The sequence below is a fragment of the Bison bison genome, unplaced genomic scaffold, assembly GCF_000754665.1.
Source record: "Bison bison bison isolate TAMUID 2011002044 unplaced genomic scaffold, Bison_UMD1.0 scf7180017864105, whole genome shotgun sequence".
NCBI lineage: Eukaryota > Metazoa > Chordata > Mammalia > Artiodactyla > Bovidae > Bison > Bison bison.
Genome location: NW_011494677.1, coordinates 8,082,409 through 8,105,886, shown reverse-complemented (window position 1 = coordinate 8,105,886; position 23,478 = coordinate 8,082,409). Strand labels below are relative to the sequence as shown.

Genomic DNA, 23,478 nt, shown 5'->3' with positions numbered 1-23,478 from the left:
TAATGGCAATTTTAAAAGGAAAAAGAAAAAAAATAAAAAATAAAAGGAAAAAGAAGTAAAAAAAAAAAAAAAAACCTAAACTAAATTTGGTTTTTAAAAGGAAAAAGAAGTAAAAAAAAAAACAACTAAATTTGGTTTTTAAAAGGATGATTTTAGCTACAGAAGAATAGCTTGGATGGAAATGTGATTTTAGAGGTCAAGGGTAGAAGGTGCAGACTACAGAGGGAGATTTAGAGATAGTAAATGATGCAAACTGTAAGCGTAGGACTGGCAGAGGTGAAAGTCACTCAGTCGTGTCCAACTGTTTGTGACCCCATGGACTATACAGTCCATGGAATTCTCCAGGCCAGAATACTGGAGTGGCTACCATTTCCGTTCTCTAGGGGATCTTCCCAACCCAGGGATGGAACCCAGGTCTCTTGAATTGTAGGTGGTTTCTTTACCAGCTGAGCCACAAGGGAAGCCCAGGACCAGCAGAAGTTGTTGGTCAATTATATACGGACAGGTGAAGACAATCAAGGATGACTTGAGTTTCTGTCTTGAGCAACTGGGTGAATGGTGGATTCCTTTATTGAGACAGAGATCAGAGGACCAACTTACATTCTTTAGAGAGAAATGCCTGCGAGCTCAGGTGCTCCAGACGTGTCCAACTCTTTGGGACCCCACGGACTGCAGCTTGAGGGCTTCTCTGTCCATGGAATTTTTCAGGCAAGAGTCCTTCCTTCTCCAGCGGATCTCTCCATCCCAGAGATTGAACCTGAGCCTCCTGCAAAAAGGGAATGGTTACCCACTCCAGTACTCTGGCCTGGAGAATTCCATGGACAGAGGAGGCTGGCAGGCTACAGTCCATGGGGTCACAAAGAGTCAGACAGCACTGAGCAACTCACTCACCACTCCTGCATTGGCAGGCAGATTCTTTACCACTGTGCCACCAAAGCTCTGTTCTGCACATTTTAGGTTTCATAAGACCTCGCAGCATCCAGGTCAAGTAGGCATTCGAATAATCAGGTGTGAAGCTTGGCAAGAAGGGCAGAATTAGAGATTAACCTGAGAAAGACATCAGGTAGAGGGTACTTAACTTACGGGGTGGGGGTGGGGAGTAGGGGTGGAGAACCAACTCACATTGAAAGGGAAAAGAGCCCAGGTTTAGCAGGAGGATCCTTAAGGAACTTAACTGAGAATGAACAGTGGGGCTTAGTGAGGTCACAATGACTTGGGTTGGATTTGACTTAACGGCTGTTTTAAATCCGAGTCCGCCCATCCTTTTACTGCACTAACAATCAGATCGCGGCCAAACACCGCCGCCTGGCTGGAGCCGGCTCACGCAGAACTGAAACCTCCAACGCGAGCCGGCCCCGCCCCCGCCCACGGGAGCAGCGCCAAGGCTCCGCCCCTTCCCCGTCCTGCCAGGCTCCACAATCACCTACAGAGATCATCGCTGTGGCCAGGCGGTTGTGTCGATCCAGCTAGAGACAGGAGCTGAAACCATGGCGGAGAAGACTCAAAAGAGGTGGGTCGCTGTCTGAGGTCCTATCTTCTCCTCCCCGCAGGGGTGGAATCTGCTCTTGGTCGCCAGTGGTGGGGACTTAGGTGGTGTCTTATTCCAGGCGCCCGGCCCAGATGGTTCCTAAGGCCCAGACCTGGCGTTCGCGGAGGGAGGAGGCGACGGGTTGGGGGTAGCGAGGGCCGGGAAAGGATGCGGAATGGGTTAGGGGAAGGTCCTGGTTCGTGGTCCCTCCGTGGCCTCGCTTGCCCTCCGCCACGCGCCCGCGCTGTCTCGGGCGGGCCTGCTGGGGATGCAGGGCGTCCCCGTCGCCTGGGACACGGAGGGACCCTCCCGTTTCCCGCGGCGCTCCGAACCCTTGTAGCTGTCCTGTGTCGCCATCACCCACGGTCCCCCAAACCCTCCCTGTGCGTCGGGGGCGCTCCGTGTATGTGCAGACAGACTCAAAGCGGGGCCCGCGCCTGGGCCAAAGCTAGCTGCTTGGTAAACGCGTGGGGACGGGCCTCGGGGCTGCTGGGCGCTGTCGGTGGAAATGGACAGCTAGGATGCAAGACAAGCTTCAGTTAAACCGTTTCCCAAAGCAGCAAAGTTGAGCACCCTCTGCTGACTTTTTTAGAAAATGAACACCGACAAGCCTCGTTTTGGGGGCGGCCGTAAATTAACATTTAGGTTTTTCATCCATTTAGGCAGGTAATTGTAATCTTTTGCATAAGCTAAAGAGGAACAGATATGCTAGGAATATTATGCACAGTATATAGGAGAGTACTGTGGAGATGAGGTTACTGTTGATATTTTATTAGTTAGGACTTCGGCTAAGTCTTCCCTCAGCTGTCTGCTCCCGGCTCCGCCCCTTCACTCCTGAGTTTTATTATTCCTGCCTCACAAAGAAATATGCTGACGACGCACGCAACCTGGGGCGTCTTCCTTGGGCATAAAACTGAAGACAGGGCACTTTTGAGTCTCTTCCGTTCTCACTTGCCCAGTATAATTGCCAATATAACTTGCCCAGTTAAATATTAGATAATGCTTTTTTCATTAAAAAAAGAAATAGCAAGAAGGAGGCTGAGGGAATGGAAAACTAGGATCGGAAATCATGTGTAAAATGAGCTGTTTTATAGAGGTTAATTTATTTGTCCACAGCTTAATAAGATTGCTTTTTTTACACACAAACCCACCTGAAGGGAAAAGGATCGGAGAAAACGTGTTTATAAATGGTGATACATTTATCACCATTTTCAAGGGCAAAATCATTCAGCTGACACAGGAAACTGTCCAAAGTGACAGGCTGTTTCCAGGAAACTTCCAGCTAACAAAAAAGGGATGATTGATGTTCGTGTTTTTTAGAGTGTGGCTGAGCACAAACCTTAGCATGGACTGTTGCTGTACACCTTTAAGCCCCGCCCCTTTACCAGATAACAGTTGCCCAACTCTTTGTGACCCCATGGACTGCAGCCCCCCAGGCTCCTCTGTCTATGGAATTTTTCAGGCAAGAATACTGGAGTGGGTTGCCATGCCATCTTTTGGAGGGGGTGCGGTCCTCCCAACCCAGGGATTGAACCTGCTTCTTTTGCATCTCCTGCGTTGGCAGGCAGATTGTTTACCAGCAAACCACCTGGGAAGGCAGGTAGCAGTTACTGGGCTCCTGCCATAAGCAACCAACTGTCGGTGAGCAACCCTTAGCGGTCCTGCTCAGCCATCCATGGGTGCTGCAGTGGGCCCCTCCCACAAGCTGCCAGCTGTCAGTGAGAGACAGTTAGTGGTTCCCTCTGTCAGCAGAGTGGTGGTCTTCAGGCCTCAGGCAGAGAGTCCGGTAAGAGGCAGATCCTGGGAACAGTTGGGGGCTGTGTCCTGCAGGGCTTCAGAGCCTTGGCCAAGGCCTCCCACTGGCCAGGCTCAGGTCTTGAGTGGCTGCGAACCTCTCCCCCATCCCTGTGTCTGCAGCATAATAACAGTGGTGTCTGCATAGGATGCAGTCTGCAGGACCCAGCCTCTGCCCTAAGGGTGGCTTGAGGAGCCTGAGAGTCACTGGGGTCCTGGGAGCCTGTCTCCTTCAGCGATGACGGCTAGGCAGAGTCTGGGGACGGATGGATATATGATGGATATCTGCCTCTTCTTAGCCAGGACATGGACTTTGGAGGGTGACAGTGGTGCCTTGGGACCTGGGCCTTGTCAGAACAGAGAATAACATTTATTTGGTAGAGTTTTACAGGAACATCGTTACCTGACCATGAACCAACCTCAAGAACAAAGGATCTGACACCAGGATGTTTGGCAACAACTAACCATGCCCCCACCCCAATTCCTAGAAAAGGGCTTTGCTAAAGGCTTTCAGGGAGTTTGGGGGTTTTAAAGCATAAGCTACCCATCTCCTTGCCTGGCTCTACAGTAAACCTTTCTCTGCTCCAAACTGACGTTTTAGTATTGTTTGGCCTCACTGTGAGTTACATGGACTTGTGTTTCAATAATACTAGGACAGTGATGTCCCGGGAATGAACTTTGCTTCAAGAAGTTTCAAGGCCCTGGGCTTCAATTTCCCCATCTAGAAAATGAGAGGTTTGGAGTATTTTCTGTTTTCTAGTCCATCCCTGTGTCTGCAGTGTAATGGCAGTGGTGTCTGCATAGGATGCAGTCTACAGGACCTAAAGTTTTTCCTTGTATTCAATGGAAAGGTTATATATTTCCTGTGATTTCAGCAGACAAGTGACATGTAGTAACCCAGATGGATCATTTTTAAATTGTATTATTTTGTGCCTTGTAGAGAGTCAGTGCCTGTGAAAATGATGGAGACAGACATAGCTGTGTCTCCTCTGGACATTTCTTAAAGATAGATTTAAGGATTATAAGTTTTTTATTTTATCAGTATTTTTTTTTAACTTACTTATTTTTGGTATTCTGGGTTTTCATTGCTGTGTGGGGACTTTCTCTGGTTGCAGTGAATGGGGGCTGCTCTCCAGTTGCGAGGTGTGGGCTTCTCGTTGCAGCGGCTTCTCTTGTTGCAGGGCATCGGCTCTAGGCTGGGTGGTTGTGGTGCATAGGCTTAACTGCTCCATGGCACGTGGAACCTTTTAATTTCAGAGATGCTTGCTCCTTGGGAGGAAAGCTATGACAAACCTAGACAGCATGTTAAAAAGCAAAGATACCACTTTGTCAACAAAGGTCTGTATAGCCAAGGTTACTGTTTTTTCCAGTAGTCATGTATGGATGTGGGAGTTGGACCGTAAGGAAGACTGAGCACCAAAGAATTGATGTTTTCAAACTGTGGTGCTGGAGAAGACTCTTCAGAGTCCCTTGGACCCCAAGGAGATAAAAAACCAGTCAATCCTAAAGGAAATCAACCCTGAATATTCATTGGAAGACTGATGCTGGAGCTGAAGCTCCAGTACTTTGGCCACCTGAGGCAAAGAACGGACTCCTTGGCAAAGAGCCTGTGCTGGGAAAGGTTGAGGACAAGAAGAGAAGGGGGCAGCAGAGGATGAGATGGTTGGATAGCATCGCTGACTCAGTGGATATGTGTTTGAGCAAACTGTGGGAGATAGTGAAGGACAGGGAAGCCTGGCATGCTGCAGTCCATGGAGTCAAAGAATTGGACACAATATAATGACAACGACAACGATGTGGAATTGTCCCAGACCAGGAATCGAACCCATGTCCCCTGCATTGGCAGCCAGATTCTTAGCCAGATTCTTAGTTCTGATGGATATTCTTTTTACTTAGAGCCTTAAAAATACTTTGTGAGAGGAAGATTTGTTCACTTAAATTTACAGAAGAAAAATCCGTACATGTCTTTTTTAAGTTTTCCACATCAGTGTGGAAGTGGTGATTTTTTAAAATATTTATTTTTGGTGTTACTCTGCATTTATATTAGGGAATAATTGGGTGGATTCTGGAATATGAATGATGGAGAAACATGTTAAAGAGTTTGTACTCTGCTGACTCTCAGCTATATTTCTGGTCTAGTGCTCTCTCATAGCCCCAGATCTAGATATACTGGGTCTTTCTCCATGGGTACCTCAAACTGACTTCATCTAAAATTTAACCAAATAACTTCCATTTTTCATTTTGTTTTCTACGTACTGATGTTTTTCAAATCTTTCAACAAATAATGTCAGATGCCTCCTAACTTTTTCCCCAAGTGCTCATCACATAATCTTTCAGTTTTTTTTCTTTTTTCCTAGAAACTTCCCTTTGAAGTCCTCTGTCTTTGCTCTCTAAGACCGATGCACAGCAATTACCCTAATGTTCCCCTCTGTCCTTGTATGCTGGAGCCTCTGATTCTAGTCCCTGGCTTCAATTTTTTTGACTTAACAATGTAGCTTGGAGGTCATCCGGACTCTTTACACACAGGATTGTTCCTTCTTTTTTATGCTGTATATTAGTTCGTACTATACCATAACGCATTAACCAGGTCCCTACTAATGAATACCTAGATTGTTTTGAGCTTTTTGCTATTTAAAAACAATGTTGGTATTAAGAGTCCAGTGCCTCTTTTCTTCTAAAGCATTTTAAGAACACTTGATAAATGATTTTAGGTTGATGGATGGTGTATCACCTGAGAAGTTTATAATGTATTAAATCTTACAGTTTACTTTTCATTTTTCCATCAATTTGTTTTAACCTTTCTATCATTGCAGTGCCAGGATAGCTCCTATAACAATGTTTTTAAACCTTACCCATGATGCATGTTCCTTTTTTCTTCCTGCAGCGTGAAGATCGCACCTGGAGCAGTTGTGTGTGTAGAGAGCGAAATCAGAGGTGATGTTACTATAGGTAAGAGAATAGCCTATAAGTGTTGTCTCTCAAGAATTGGTGTTATTTAGTTTATTTCTGTGCTTTACAGTTCATTAGGTATTATTTTCTATGTTTGACTGAGCTCCTAATTTTCTTGACAAAGCAATGTATTTCTCTAAGTGTTTAATATTTCTCAAATAATTTAGTGTGATGGAGTCTATGTTTAAACTCCCATCTGATAGACTAAGGCAGTATAATAAAGTAATTTATTCGAGAGACATCTGTGTACCTACTGTGTGCCAGGCCCTATGCTCACACCTGTGCTTGCACTCTGGACCCAGCAGTGAATATAGCAGAGCTTACACTCTTCTAAGAGTGTAAACCACAGAGTCTGATATCATTTTCCCCTTCTGTGTAATTGCGTGTATCAGAATTAGGGTCAGCAGCTTGTAGTGGTGGCTTAACACACAGAAGTTACTCTCTCGTATAAAAAGCCTAAGGGTAGGCAGTTCACGTCTTGTCAGTTGGTTGTCCGGGAGCTGCACCTCACAGGCCAGGGCGTGATGGCTGGAGCACCAAGAGTGTCCTGGGTCAGAAAGGAGAGGAGTGGAAACAAAAGGGTGCGCCTCCCAGTGGAGTCCGCTCCCCTTAGGTAGTCTTCCTGAAGGTTCCACAACACTCTTTGCCTTGGGCCTGGTCTCAAGGACACGTCTAGCTACGGAGAATGCTGGGAGATGTAGTCTAAACCGGACACATTGCAGCCCCCGTATTGGATTCTCTTACATAGAAAAAGGGAAGAATGGATATTCAGTGGAAGCAGCTTTTGTCACATGCAAAATAAGAGTGCCTTCCTCAAAGCTTTTTGAAGGATTAAATAAGAGAATATTTATGAAAGTCATGGCCCAATACCTGACATGTAGTAAGCACTCAATAAATGTTGGCTAGCTGCACTGTAAAATCAGTGTAGCCTTGCTCTAGAGGTAAAGTCCAGCGTTTAAAATGAAATGAAAAATTTAACATGTGGCAGCATGGGCTTCGCTGCTGGCCCCGTGGTAAAGAATCTGCCTGTATTGCAGGAGATGTGGGTTCAGCCCCTGGGTGGGGAAGATCCCCTGGAGAAGGAAATGGCAACCCTTTTTTATTCTTGCCTGGGAAATCCATGAACCGAGGCGCCTGGTGGGCTGCAGTCTGTAGGGTCGCAAAAGAGTTGGACACGACTTAGCGACTAAACAGCAACTTGCTCATATGAACATGATTGAGTTCCCCCAAATGCACGTTTTAGCCACTAGATCTTTTCCATACGTTTCACTGGACATGGTACCCTGGTAGCTTTATTAACGTGCGCGCATATTTACTAGCCACTGAGTGTTACCAGAGTAGAGCTTTCAGGAAACTAAGTGCACTTTCAGAGAGAAACTGTGCCTTGTTCCCTTACACTAACAGGAACTACAAAAGAAAAACAAATTTCTGTAATTTTAGTAAGTCTAAGCCACTTCAGGATCATGTCTTATAAAACTAGTTACGATTGTGCCAGTATTATGGAGCATAATTAGGGCTTTGCCCAGGTTGGATCTAATTAATTATTTTAAATGGACAGAATTTCAAAGTTTAGAAGGTGACTCTGTTTCTTTTCAGTCCTGTGTTAACTTTTAAACCACTTGCAGACTTTTTGTGAGGAGAAATTAGCCACATGTTTCTCTTCCTCTGCATTTTTATTCTAGTATTTTTATGGTTTTCATCATGATTCGAGGGATAACACCTAATATTAATTCGCAGGGTACTCTATAATTAGAAGGAAAGTAAGACTAAAATAAAAAAACAAATATGGAGTAGGAAATGGCAACCCACTCCAGTGTTCTGCCTGGAGAATCCCAGGGACCGGGGAGCCAGGTGGGCTGCCGTCTGTGGGGTCGCACAGAGTCGGACACGACTGAAGCGACTTAGCAAGACTAAAGTAATGATATTTCCCTCTCATTTCTACTTCTTCCCTACTTTAAACAATGTGTTCAGTATCTACTGTGTAGTAGACACATAGATAGTCTGGATATCTCTACAGGCATAAGTGTACACACAAGTATACATATATGTTTGTGTGTGTGTTTCAGATTTGAAATAACAGGTTCTGTCCTTGCAGAAGCTTCCCTAGAAAAGCAGTAAAGGCTTTATCCTGTGCCAGGGAGAGCTGGAGCGCTGCGTAGGACTGCGGCCTGGGGGTTTCAGGAATCAGCACTCACTTTCCTGTTTTCCCTGTCTTTCTTGTCTTGGTGCTCTTCCCTCTTCTTTATCCCTCTTATCCTCCTGCCTTCCTTGAACGTTGAAATTATGTAAAGAAATGTGGTATTTAAATCTGCTTTCCATATAAGCTGATCAGGTGATCATGTACCACTCTGGTGGTTAAAATATAAAATTATTGTTCAGTACAGATTTTCAGAGATGGATTGTAGCATAAGAAATGATAATAATCTTTTTTTTTAACTAGTGACTTTAATTTCATCATTGAATGGATCTAAGTTAATATTTTGTTGGGTTTATTTTTGACCCAGGTTTTTAAAATCAGAAAATGTTCTCACTTTACAGAAACACCTCAATTTTCAAAACTAAGGAAAAGATTCAGAGTGATACCCAGTGTATCACTCTGGTATAACCCAGTTACCCAGTGTTCCATGCTCCATATTTCTTATCTCATTTTCATTGTGCCTGTTTCTGATTCTTAATTGTATATATAAATACGGAAATTTTCCAGAACTGATACTTAGTCATTTCTATCACTTTTGTATTTGGTGTAAAATAATCTCTAATCTTTTTGTACTGTTAATTGCTTTTTCTGATATAATATCTCAGATTAAAAAAAGCTCTTGGTAGATATAAAGTTAAATCAGAGCAGAGAGTAGAGATAAGTTACCTGATGAAAACTCACTCTCCCTGCCGTGTTCTTTTTCCTTCTTTTTTTGGGGGGGAGGGGTGTGGAATTTTCTTAGGGAAACTTTTATTTTTTATGTATTAAAAAATTTCATTGATGTACAGTTGATTTATAATGTGTGTTGTTAGTTTCTGCTGTACAGCAAAGTGAACCAGTTACACATGTACATATACGCCCCGTTTTTTAGTCTTTTCCCACACAGGTCACTACAGAGTACTGAGTAGAGTTTCCTGTGCTATACAGTAGGTCCTTACTGGCTACCTATTTTATGTATAGTTGTGTGTATATATCAGTCCTAATCTCCCCATTTATCCCTCCCTCCCTTCCTCCCTGGTGACCATGTTTTCTGTATCTGTGACTCCATTTCTGTTTTGTAAATAAGTTCATTTTTTTAGATTCCACGTATCACATTATATGGTATTTGTTTTTCTCTCTGACTTACTTCACATAGTATGATCATCTCTAGGCCCATCCATGTTGCTGCAAATGGCACTATTTCATTCTTTATGATAGCTGAGTAATATTCCATTATGTATATGTATCCCATCTTCTTTATCCATCCCTTTGTCGATGGGCTGTTGTTTTTCAACTTACGGCTGGTTTTGTTTTTGCTTAATTTATCAGAATAGCTAATGTAAGTCTTCTCCTGTTACAGTATAGATAGGGAGATTTCACGATGTTTTACATAACTTTGCATCCCCTCGTCAGTTTTACCTTGCTGTGTTTCAGTTAGTAGAACATTACATTTTCTGTTTTCCTAGAAAATCAAGTATTTGGTTTATCAAAGAAACTAGTCTGAAGCTTTGAAGTGTATTCCTTAACCAGAAACCCTATGTCTGTGGCGCTGACGGAACCTGACCCCTTTCATTAGAGTCTGTTAGGAAACAGAGCTTAGGAAAAATAACAGTTCTCTCGTTAATTATAATTTGGGTAAATAAGGTTTCATCTTATTTACTATCAAGCCTGCTTTTTTTTTTTAAGCCTGCTTTTAATCAGACTGCCTTGATTCATGGGTTTTGTGTTATTTTCTGAAAATTTTGTTTTAAAAGCTGAAACCCATCTTAGAAAGGTCCGTCCGTGCACAGTCGTGTGGTCCTGTTGCAGCCTGGAGGCAGACTCCTGGGGTTAGGACGACACTTGGGGACTCCTGGTGTGAAGGCAGAGCGCCTGCAGGGACACAGCTTTGTGATGGAAGCACTTTGCCCCACGTTGTTGTTCTTTCCATTAGAGTTTTTAATACAAATCAAAAGCTTCCCTTTTATTGTGGAAATTTTTTAAAATTGAGGTCACATTGGTTTATAATATTACATAAGTTTCATATGTACAACATTATATGGAAATCTTTTTCAATAAGGCAAAACAGTGGCTTTGACTTGAGAAATGCATCGAATATAAAACAGTTGTTAAAAGTACTTCGTCTTGTAGGCCAAAGGAATTGTTTTCATTTTCAAGAGACCTTGTGGCTTTTGGAACTATTTATTGACATATGAAAATGTCCACAAAGATTGCTTTCTGTGGCAAAGACAGACAGGAAAAATACCCTTGACTAACTGAAGGGAATGGAAATATGATGCAAGGAATGTCTTTCTGGCTAGGTTGCGTCAAGCCCAGCCAACCATTTAGAAAAATAATTCATCAGCCAGTAAGGCAGCTCCAACTCTAGACACATTTATCCAAACAAGGAGATAAGCCAAATAGGGTTTCAGCACATTTGGTAAGAAAATACACAAACTACCCTGCCAGAAAGAGCTCCAGAAAGTTCACGACAGCCTTTTAACAAAAACTTTCCATGGTGACAGATTTTTATTTTTAAAGCATTTTAACCCCAAGACCCTTCAACTTGGTTTGAATTCAGACCCGTCCTAGGTGAAAGTGCCACTTGCGTGCAGAAAAGTGTGGAGCAGACTGTGCTCACGTTTCAGCGAGAGGTTGCTGCCTGCGTCTTGCACTAGTGCTGGGCAATCAGGCTTTCTGGGGCCAGCCTCCAGCGCTGTGCAGAGACAAAGCACCTGGTCAGACGTTTCCTTTAAGAAGTTCACCAAACTTAAGTCTTAGCAGTCACAACCTCATGCGAAGAGTTGACTCATTGGAAAAGACTCTGATGCTGGGAGGGATTGGGGGCAGGAGGAGAAGGGGACGACAGAAGATGAGATGGCTGGATGGCATCACTGACTCAATGGATGTGAGTCTGAGTGAACTCCGGGAGTTGGTGATGGACAGGGAGGCCTGGCGTGCTGCGATTCATGGGGTCGCAAAGAGTCGGACACGACTGAGCGGCTGATCTGATCTGATCTGATATGGCAGTTCATGTTTAAAAACTAACCTCTCTAGTCTCTGCCCCAAAAAAGCTCTTCAAGAGGTTAAGGTTAAGGTTAGTTTGTCACCCATGACCTTGCTCTTTCTTCACAATTCAGAATAGATCGCATTGCCAACATTCATTGGCTCATGGAAAAAGCAAGGGAGTTCAGAAAAATATCTACTTCTGCTTCATTGACTATGCTAAAGCCTTTGACCATGTGGATCACAACAAACTGTGGAAAATTCTTAAGAGACAGGAGACCAGATCACCTTACCTGTCTCCTGAGAAACCTGTATGTGGGTCAAGAAGCAACAGTTAGAACCAGACATGGAACAACGGACTGGTTCCAAATTGGGAAAGGAGTATGTCAAGGCTGTATATTGTCACCCTGCTTATTTAACTTCTGTGCAGAGTACATCATGCAAAATGCCAGGCTGGATGAAGCACAAGCTGGAATCAGGTTTGCTGGGAGAAATATCAGCAACCTCAGATATGTAGATGATACCACTCTATTGGCAGAAAATGAAGAGGAGAGAGGCTGTTGTTGAGAGTGAAAGAAGAGAGTGAAAAAGCTGGCTTGAAACTTAACATTAAAAAAAACTAAGATCACGGCATCTGGTACCATCACTTCATGGCAAATAGAAGGGGAGAAAGTGGAAGCAGTGGCAGATTTTCTTTCTTTGGGCTCCAAAATCAGTGCAGGCAGTGACTGCAGCCATGAAATTAAAAGACGCTTGCTGCTTAGAAGAAAAGCTATGATAAACCTAGACAGTGTATTAAGAATCAGAGACATCACTTTGCTGACAGAGGTCCATATATTCAAAGCTATGGTTTTTCCAGTAGGCATACAGATGTGAGTTGGACCATAAGGCTGAGTGCTGAAGATTTGATGCTTTTGAACTGTGGTGCTAGAGAAGACTCTTGAGAGTCCCTTGGACAGCAAGGAGATCAAACCTGTCAATCCTAAAGGAAATCAACCCTGAATATTCATTGGAGGACTGACGCTGAGGCTGAAGCTCTAATACTTTGGCCACCCGATGAGGAAAGCTGACTCATTGGAAAAGACGGTGATGCTGGGAAAGATTGAAGGCAAAAGGATAATAGAGTGGCAGAGGATGTGACTGTTAGATGGCATCACCGACTCAATGGATATGAGTTTGAGCAAACTCCAGAAGAGAGCGAAGGACAGAGGAGTGTGGCATCCTGCAGTGCCTGGGGTCACTAGGAGTTGGACACAGCTTAGGGACTGAGCAACAGTTTCACCTTTCAAGTCACTTCAGAACTCCAGGACTTGTAGTTTGGCAGTGTGACCACCAGGTGGAGGTGTTTTCTTAAACGTCTCATGGAATCTGCTCACTGGTCTCCTGTAGTGCTTTCTATCCCAGGGAAGGCCCTGAGACTTAGAACCAGTTTTCCAGTTATTTACTAACCCTCTTGTTAAGAATGATAAGAAATAATAATAATAAAATACCTGGCTAACACAGCGCCAACATTATTTTTAAAAGGGAAAAAATGAAAATATCAGTTGTTTTCAAACCTGTACTTTAGAGGAACTTTTAAAGAAGCACAGGTCCCAGTGTAACCTTTGTCTTATCAGCCTTTTCTCACGTAGCTTTTTGCAAGACTGCTTGTTGTCAAAAGCTGCAGCCTGAGGACCAGCAGAATATCTTGTGCCCCTGGGTACTAATCTAGCTGTGGTAAAGGATCTGCTTTCTGTCATAGCCAGGATGACCTCTTCCTCCTGTCAGATTTTTAATGCCAGTATGGAAAATTTTTATTAATCTGTTTCACTGTCTTACAGTAAGGTGAAGAATTTCTTCCCTGTTTAAAAGGAGGTTTCACCCTGTTACCTGAGTATCAGGGGAATAAAGCAGTCCCTTTTCTTCTGTTTCTCAGACCAGAAAGAGTTATTTTGTTTACTCTGATAAAGTTCTTAGCTCTTAGTGTCAGATAGTGATGAACCTCCCATTTTGAAGAACTATGGGCCAGACCTCATGATCTCCTTTCCAAATATAATCCACACTTCAACCTGGTGAGATAGGCTATCATAGACTTCATCTTTTTATAGATGAGAAAACTGAAGCATTTGAGAGGCTAAGCACACAGCCTTTCAGTAATAAAGGCCAGAGCCTGGACTTTCTAGACAAGGGATGTGGTTGCTGGCTGGGGCTTTAATTATAAAGAACCGAAAATAGAAAGATCGTGTCCCTTTATCATAGAATATCTTGACATAAAATATAAATATGGTATTGTGCAAACCACAGCTTTAAATTGCTTCACACAGCTGGAAGGACCTATAAGAAGTTTCTCATTTCAAAGGAATCCAATGTTTGTTTCAACATTGTTTTAGCACCTCTCCCCAGAAGTGGTAATTCTTCTAAATGCCTTATATTAAGGGGTTGGTTAAATAAATCATGGTATATTAATATAATGTGAAATAATATTCAACAATTTATGTGGAAAAAAATCATGATAACTTTTTAGGTGAAAAAGCAAGTTGCAGAATAAGTACCATTCCTTAGTTTTTGAAATTCATATTTTAGTATGTAAAATTCATATTTTTTCTCCTTCAAGTTGAACTTATCTTTTAACTTTCTAGGGAAATATATTTTATATACAGTCATATTTACAGATTTTAAATATACACTAGTACTCAAGTCTGGAGTAATACTCCAAACTTTTAAGAATAGTTACCTCCAGGGAATGAGATCAGCAGGAGGAGAGAGGATCTTTCACTTTTGAATTTGATTGAGTTTTTTGGGGTAAGCAGGTATTCCTTTTATAATTATGTGTATGTGTGTGTGTATATTTATAATTATGTGTATGTGTGTTATATTTATGATTATATATATGTATATTTATAATATATGTGTGTGTATTTAAAATTATGTGTATGTATGTGTGTATTTATAATTATGTGTATGTGTGTGTATATGTTTATAATTACGTGTATGTGTGTATATTTTTTAACCAAAGGAAAAAGGCACCCGTGGTCACAGTCATGGCCACCTTGAGAAGTTTCCCAGGGATCTGAGTGACCCCATCTTCTATTCTGAAATCTCCTATCCTAAACAGGAGCATTTGCCAGGAAAGTTTTACTTTAGCAACTGAGGATTTAGGGAGCCGGAGGTGCCACAAAGAACAAAGCCACCCTCTATGTGTCCCCTGACCCCGCACCCCATGTTGGGCCCCACCCTCTGTTATCAGTCCCCAGCTCTTCTTGTTGGGGAAAAAAATAAGCTGTCCTGAGAGTCTTTCCAGTTCTCTGGGCACCAGGAACACCTCCTTATTTATTTTAATACATTTCTGAGTGAGCGTGTTAAGTCTTCCCGATTTTCAAGACAAACAAAGCTCCAGAGGGCAACAATAGCACCCGTTCCTTTTTGTTTCCCTGTAACACGCAGCCCTGCGTCTTGCCTGTCACTGGCAGATAGTGATTGTTGAGTAAATTAACAGTTGATTAGTGCAGTCGACTGAAGCAGTTGAGCGCTGAATTTGATGGGCAGCGTCGTCTGCCTGCCTCCCTCCCTACTTCGTGCCAGCGCTTCTGCCCACCCTGTCGTGCTGTCGGAGTCAGTTGCATCCTGTACAAAGCAAAACTTCCTGTCCCCGTGTCTACAGATAAGGACGGCCTTGATCTGCGTTGGTGGGGCAGGTTGGGAGGGAGTGCCTGCGGTGAGGTGATGCTTTCTCATCAGTGGCTTCACTATCAGCCAAATGCTAGGCCTTTGGGTCAGTCGAGCGGAGGAAGGGAATGGTACAGTCCGGAACCGACGGCCTTCTTTAGGCCGTGCAGGGCCTCCTCCACCCCGGTGGTGAAGGGATGCGATGAGGGCCCTTCCTGCCCCGCAGCGTGAGGCTGGAGTCACTGCCTCAGCTCAGCTCTCCCACTGCCAGAGTCCATTAACCACGCTTGGCTCCTTCCTCTGCCTCCCTTTATCCTTTTCAACTGGTTAAAATCATATCCTCGACCAGACTCAAGGGCTCTGCCTTCTTCCACTGAGTAGGCTTATAATAAGGATGGTGACAGAGTAACAAAGGTCAGGTTAGTCTCCATGTTTTCTAACTCTCATTCCACCCGTATTTCATCATGTTCCCTTAATAAAAGGACTAATCCTGTAATACACCAGCATGAGAAAGTGTTATGTGGTTCACCAGCATAAGCAAGCACCAGTGTTGTAAGCAAGGAGAGCCTTACCTTTAGGAGGGAAGAGAAGGAAAGGAATTAACTTTTATTGCCAACTCTGTGCCAAAATATCATTGTCTACAAACAGTGTTTCATCTAATTCTTACAACAACCCTGCAGGACTGGTATTATCACCACCCCCATTTCACCACTGAGATAACAGAGACTTCACAACAGAGGGTGAGCCGGACTGTCCGGCTCCAAAGCCCTGTGCTGTGTCCCCTCTCCTGGGCTGGAGATTTGGCCCAAACTACAGTGATAGCCTTTGTAACGTGCCCTCTGGAATACCTGGTACCCGCTTTAGGAAACGTTCCTCCCAAGAGCCTCCTTAGAAGCTCGGCCTCCACAAGTAATTTCTTTCCCATCCGTTTAACAGGACCCAGGACAGTGATCCACCCTAAAGCACGAATCATCGCAGAAGCCGGTCCAATAGTGATCGGCGAAGGCAACCTAATAGAGGAGCAGGCGCTCATCATAAATGCGTGAGTAGCACCCTTACGCATGCTCTGAACGAGCTGCCGCAGAGAGAGTCTCCGTTCATGTCAGCCATCTGTAGGGACCTTTTACAGCTGACATCTGGAAAGCCCACTGTCTGAGAACCAGGAAGACACTAAGGATCTTTTTCAACACAAGCAGTTAGTAAGTGAGGACGCTACAGACCAGAGGGGTAGAGGCTTGTCCAGGGTGAAGCAGCTCATAGGTGGGTGACTAGAATCCCCGAGTCTGGGTCTGGTCCTCTTCCCTTCCACGTGCCAGCCTCTTCTGTCCCGTAAGGAGGCGTCTCCTGAGGACACCCCAGTGGCCCTGCGCTGTGCTTCCAGCCTCGAGTCATCTTCTGATGGGATGGCTTGATCCTGACTGCCATGTTATTACTCATACCAGGACACGTGAACTTCAGTCTGATGTATATTTTTGTGTGCCTTGTGGGGATAACACTCACAATTATATTTGAAAAACTGGAGGTCCTAGAGGCAATGTTTCAACTTTAAAGATTAAAAAAAATTATAAGCTATTAGAATATGTATGATCTTAGTCAACTAGACTGTAATACCTATGAAATTTTTACAAGCATCTGTAAAGCTAGATAAAATTTTGGCAGGAAATTCAAGCTTATACCTAATTTATAGCAACAGTGTATGGAATTTGTAGTAAAGACCTTGGGAAAATATTTAACTGTGATAAAGAGATTGATTTGTCTTAATGCTTACTTAGGCTTTGGGAGTTTCTTACTATATTAAGCAGTTTCTTTTTAAAATATATTTTGGCACCTTTAAGTCAATTAACAACAGCTATATTCTGCAGTAACTCAGCTGTCAGAGATAAAGCACCAATTTTAAATGGCTTCCTTCTCTTAGACTGCAAACATTTTTTTGTTACAAATGTTTCAGCTAACCACGTAACAGCATAAAATGATTATTTTACATGAATATCTGTTTACATTTCACAATCTTGAATGGTTATTAGGAATGGAAAATTTTCAAGTTAGGCATGATTTTGATTCCAATTTAACAAGCTGAAAGTCCCAGCCAGCTTCTTTTCTACCTTGTCTTGGGAAAGGTCCCCTGGGCTTTGAGTTTAAAAAATAAACAAAGGAAGACTGACCTTCTATACGCACCTGTGATTTCTTTACATTGCAGTAGTTCTTTTTCAATTCAGAATCAAGTCTTCTCCAGCATAGAGGATAAATAATTCACTTGGATTAAGAAGTTACTTAATGTCATTACATATATCAAGCTTGATAGAGGTCCAATTGAGAGAATGAACCCAAATTCTGTAACAGAATTGCTTATTGCATTATTGACTTTTTGATAATTTCTCTTTTCTTTTTATAGTCACCCTGATAATATCACTCCTGATGCAGAAGATCCAGAACCCAAACCTATGATCATTGGCACCAATAATGTGTTTGAAGTTGGCTGTTGTATCCTTTGCAATAATTTAAGAGAAATCATTCCCAACTGTCTTTCAGTACCCAATCTCCTCTGTAGAAATTGTCATAGTTTATCTATCAAATACTTTATATGTGTGTGCGTGTGTATATATATACACACATACATACACTTTATATATAATAGATCATTTAATTATACATGTGACATATATTATGTATATATATAAATAAATGTATGAATTATATTTTTAGGACTAGGCCATCCATCTCTTGAAAAGACTTATTTACAGTATATCAAAAAAAAATTATTCCCTCTCCTTCATTGAGTAACTTCAGAGAGTGAAGGAAGCATGCTGTTCTCAGGTGTGCATGCGTGCACACACACGCACTCACCTTTAGGAGCCATCTTCCCGTGTTGCTGCGTCTTGTCAGCGGGTGACGGACAGTCAGTGATTGTCTTGTCCGTCAGTGACTGACTGGCACTGGACACGAAGCAGAGTAATCTTGGCTTCAATCCTGATTTAAGAGCCACAGCTCTGCCCATTTGTGATTTCTGTATAGTTTTAAAAGGTTGACAGTGTGTTGTTGTCTGATACAAGGAAGTGGTGGATGGGCTGGAAATATTTCGTTCTTTGATGTTTTTCTCCTGAGTGTTACCAGTGCCTTTGCTGATTTCATGCTCTAAAAAGAGTAAAATCTTTTCATAATGTGAGTAAAATCTTTTCATAGTGTGAGCAAAACATTATTTTATAAGAGAAACTATTAATACTTCAAGGAAAAAACTAAAGGTTTAACAATAGCAAAATATTTAAATGAATTAAGCTTCATTTATAAGATAGACCATTAGAACCATTAAGGAGTCACATAAAATTATGTTTTTAAATATTCTGATGGTATGGAATAAGGCTTGCAAAGGTAGGTGAACTGAATAAAATAAGCTACAAAAGGTTATAGAGTTTTATTTTATACAGTTTGATTTCCAGTTATATAAAGGGAATTATATATCTTTACAATGTAAAGATATGTCAAGCTGTTAACAGTGCTGCCCTTATGTGATTGGGTGTTAGACAGTTTTAATTTTCTTAAAACAATTATGAAAATATGTTTCTTAAAACAGTTATGAAAATACTCATAAAATTGGGATATAAGGTACTCATTTCTTTAAAAATACAGAAGTCATTTATTTATCCTTCGAGATATTTCTGTTTAAAGAATTAAACTGTACTTGCCTGCTGCCCTGGGCAGGGGGTTCTGGTCAGCCCAGCCTGCGGGCCCTCTCAGGCTTCGGTCCGCCCCACTGCAGGACGAGGAGAGTGAATCAGAAAGAAAAAGATGAACACGTTCACAATGTGTGCTTAACTCTGGCTTACAGACTGCCAAGCCATGAAAATAGGAGATAATAATGTTATCGAGTCAAAAGGTAAGCTACGTTTGGAACTATATTGTGAGAAGTGATTACCTCCTCTCTCTCTGTGGTGTTCTGAAAAACAGCCTAAGTGCAAACCACAACGAAGCCACGTGCTTGGAAGGACAGCAGGCATGGTTGGGAGTGGGCTAGCATAGCCGTGAGACAAATTATTTGCCTTTAAGGAACCTCATCTAATCATGTTTTTTATCCACTAAATTAAATTTCTAACTGTGTATGTTTAAATCAGGATTGAATTAAACCTTCAGGTGAAAGATTTGAAAACGATTTCTACTAAAAACTAGTGTCAATGGTAATTTAGTTGATTCATGTTGTTGTTGCATTAAAAGAAAAAAACCAGTTTCTCTACTAGTTTGCTTTCTTTAATTTCAGGACTGCTTTCCCCTAGCCCATTAGAAACATATGTAAGCTACTTATCATAGGAGGGGCTAGGCAAGGGGTCTCCTGAATTGCCACCACTGCTGGGAAGTGACTCCAAGAGCTTGTCCAGAAAGAACCGGAATGATAAGACTTGTCTATTTTTCTAAATAATGTTATCTATTTAAGAGGACAAATACAGTCATTTTATTCATTTTTAAAATTTTTATTTATTTTTGGCTGTGCTGGGTCTTTGGTGCTTCGAGGGCTTTTCTCGAGTTGAGGTACTCGGGCTTCTGGTTGCAGTGACTTCCCTTGTTGGGGCACAGGCTCTAGGGCGCGTGGGCTCAGTAGTTGCAGCTCCTGGGCTCTAGAGCTCAGGCTCGATAGTTGTGGAGCGTGGACTTAGCTGTTCTGCAGCGTGTGGGATCTTCCCAGATTAGGAATGAACTCATGCCTCCTACATTGGCAGGTGGGTTCTTTACCACTGAGCCACCAGGGAAGCCCAAGACCTCTTTATTTTTTTTTAATTAATTTATTTTAATTGGAGGATAATTACTTTACAACATTGTGGTGGTTTTTGCCATACATCGCCATGGATCAGCCATGGGCGCACATGTGTCCCCCCATTCTGAACTCCCCACCTACCTCTCTCCCTACCGGCTTTGAGTGCCCTGCTTCATACAACGAACCTGCATTGGCCAAGACCTCTTTAGAATAGTGCCTTTCCTTTCTTAGTCTTGGATGGCATGAAAGAAGAGCTTTTTTAAAATAGTAAGACTTGTTGTTAACCTACGCAATGGTATTTATTTAACTTGGATTGCCAGTTATGATGATGATGAGTATCACTGTCATTTTCTATTTATCGTATACTGACCGTGTGTCAGACCTGTGCTTGACACTTGACATTTATTATCTCATTTATTCCTTACAGCCCATTGTGAAGTAGGATGGGCTCCATTTTAGAGATAAACTCGCTGAGAGCGTGTACAGGTCACACAGATCACAACAGAGCTCTGTTTTGAATCCACTTAATACTAGCCTGCTTCGTGCCTCTCTGCTGTACAAACTCTGGACTGAAGTACTTCTTTTAATGTTTCTTAAGGACAGTTTGTATTTTTATGCTTGCATCATCTCAGGAGGAAAACAGTGTTCTGGTCATCGACTGTCCTCTGTAGTCGCTCTCTGTGTGTCTTTCCTGCAGCGTATGTGGGCAGAAATGTGATACTGACGAGTGGTTGTATCATCGGGGCCTGTTGCAACCTGAACACGTTTGAAGTCATCCCTGAGAACACAGTGATCTATGGTGGAGACTGCCTGCGTCGGGTGCAGACTGAACGGCCACAGGTACTAGAACCTCTTTAGTCGGTAGCATCCTTTCTAGGGCTGCTAATTTTCCCAAAATACCACATAAATGTTTTAATGGGGCAGCGAGTCTGTTATTTTAAAAGCAAGTGATTAAAATAAAGCATCAGAGGAACATTCCTAAAACTACAATTTATTTGTTGACTCAACAGAATTATTGAGTCCTTAAGTTAATATCCGGAGAAGGCAATGGCACCCCACTCCAGTACTCTTGCCTGGAAAATCCCATGGGCGGAGGAGCCTGGTAGGCTACAGTCCGTGGGGCAAGAGTCGAGCACGACTGAGCGACTTCACTTTCACTTTTCATTTTCATGCATTGGAGAAGGAAATGGCAACCCACTCCAGTGTTCTTGCCTGGAGAATCCCAGGGACGTCGGAGCTTGGTGGGCTGCCGTCTGTGGGGTCACACAGAGTCCAGCACAACTGAAGCGACTTAGCAGCAGCAGTAGCAGCAGTAAGTTAATATCAGAAATACGTCCAAAGATGACAGGGACATATTGACTGTGGGAAGAGAACATCCAGGGATGTTTCTCCTAGTCTTACGTGTTTTCACTGAAGGTGCATCTCCAAGCCTTACGAACTACACTGATTTGCTCCTAAAATACCAACCTTCAGGGGTAAGAAATGAACCTACCAAATTACTTTACACCCAGCTTGGGTCCACCTATCAGTTTGCTGACATAGTTGGCCTGAAAATAAATGCAGCTTGTGAATATGCAAGTATATTTAGATATTTTCCTGGCTTATGAGGAATTGTCCCCTCCTGATAACCAAGAATAATGGCAAGGATGCATTTGGAGTTTGATGTTAGAGTAGGAGATAAGTATTGATAGAGCATTTGGAGCTTCCTTTGGACAGAAGGCATTCTGATTGAAGTTTTAACCTTACTGCTTGGCACAGTCAGTATATTTCCTTAGTTACGCAGCCTCCTTCCCCTCCCCCAAAGAAATGTTTGCAAGACATTTAGCACTTTTGATTCTTAGCCATATTTTATCAGAAATTAAAATGCCAGTTCTTTCTGGGTTATTCTAATTCTGTAATCTTTGGCTTTTATTATTATAAGCAAGTATTACTATTCTTTGGACCAAAAAAGAAATAAGAACAAATCTAGTATTTTTTCACTATCTTTCTGCATAACAGCAAAATGATTGAAGAGGGAGAGATGAAGCTGGAGTTGGGGTAAGGGAGATTAGAACTAAGTGAGCAAGAATATCTGAAGTTTAATACGTAATGGTATGTATGCAACACCGTTTTCCATGTTTTACCAATTATAAGGATCACACAGAGGTCCTTGCTACAAATGATCCCCAGACTTTTTGAACCAAAGTGGTTAGGACAAAGGGCCTAAAAGTACCCCAAGTGAATTTTACAGTGAGGCCAAGTGTGAGCAAAGCTGACGTATGAAGAGTGAAGATCAGATGAGTGTCGTAGCTGTGTGCTCTGTCATATAGAAAGCAGTGTACTCATGACGTCTACTGTAATTGAAACTCTTTCACTTCTTAGAGGCCAAGATGAAATCTACAAAAAGCAAGGTTGAAAACTGATAAACATACATTTTTACATGCAAAAGTTTTTGGCTTTTTCTTATTACCAAACTTAATTTATGTTCATTGTAAATTGAAAAAGCAGGGAAGCAAAATTAAGTCAGTGAATGGGATCCACTGCAGGGGGCACAGGTTCAGTCCCTGGTCAGGGAGCTGACTCGGCATGCCTCAGTCCAAAAAACAGAGATCGGTGAAAATCACCTGTAATCCGTGACGTAGTGATAATCCTTTCTACCTGATGCTCTCAACTTTGCTTCCTGCTGGCCAGTTCTTAAAATTCTCTTATCTTTTTAGCCCCAGACACTACAGCTGGATTTCCTGATGAAAATCTTGCCAAACTACCATCACCTAAAGAAGACCATGAAAGGAAGCTCAACTCCAGTTAAGAACTAAGAACAATAGATGACATCAAGATAATATTTGTGTTTGACCAATGTCTTTTCTTTTTTGACTTGTGTCTTTTGAAAGAGCCACATGTTTGTGCATTCATAACAGTCCACGAAACACCTGTTGACTTTATCTTGTAAAATTGAATTAGAGAAGAAAGTAATAGATTTGCATTGTAACTGTCCTCTATAATTTATATAAAATGTATTATTTTCTGATGTCCTTGTCCCATTCTGATAATTTACAGATTTTTTGTTCTATGTTTTATGTTATATAAAATGTTGGCCATGAGTTTTAGTTATGTAAAAGACTACTCATGATAAAAAAGAACATATTGTTATGTATTTATATTCTAACAAATACTAAACTAAATAAAAATGTTGATGACAGGACTTTTACTTTAATCAGTTTTTCTACTTGCATCAACTTTCCCAAAATAGCTCTTTTAATTTTTATTGTATACTAGTTAAATATTAAAGCTAATGTGTTTACATTTTCCTTTTGTGAATTTGTGGCTGTCTAAAATTTCAGGTGAAATTTCAGCAGCTATTGAATTAATTTAGATTTCATTATGTTCCCAAGAATATTTTTTTTTTTTCTTTTTAGTAAAACATAAGTAATCGGGGAAAGATGTATTCAGTAGAATATGAAGTCAAAAAGAATGGTGTCTAATGAAAATGACAAGTAAATGACCATTGAGTGATATTCTTAGGTTTCTGAGGACAATGAAACTAGAAGAGATTTTGATGTATTTATAAGTATATGAAATTATTTTGGCGCATATTACTAATTAATAATTATCAACCTTGGCATGATTCTGTTTACCTGATTACATAATGGGCAAAATATTGAGAATTTTATTGTAATTCCA

At 41.8% G+C, this 23,478-nt stretch overlaps 1 protein-coding gene across 1 annotated transcript; it reads left to right on the top strand.

The window, feature by feature from the left end:
• The first annotated feature begins 1,293 nt into the window (after window positions 1-1,293).
• DCTN6 (dynactin 6) lies at window positions 1,294-23,098 on the top strand. Its single transcript, XM_010838818.1, has 7 exons — window positions 1,294-1,510; window positions 6,207-6,271; window positions 16,014-16,119; window positions 17,470-17,558; window positions 18,901-18,948; window positions 20,516-20,658; window positions 22,515-23,098. Exons 1-7 carry the CDS (start codon window positions 1,488-1,490, stop codon window positions 22,611-22,613), a joined length of 573 nt encoding a protein of 190 aa, XP_010837120.1. The 5' UTR covers window positions 1,294-1,487; the 3' UTR covers window positions 22,614-23,098.
• Window positions 23,099-23,478: the final 380 nt, after the last annotated feature.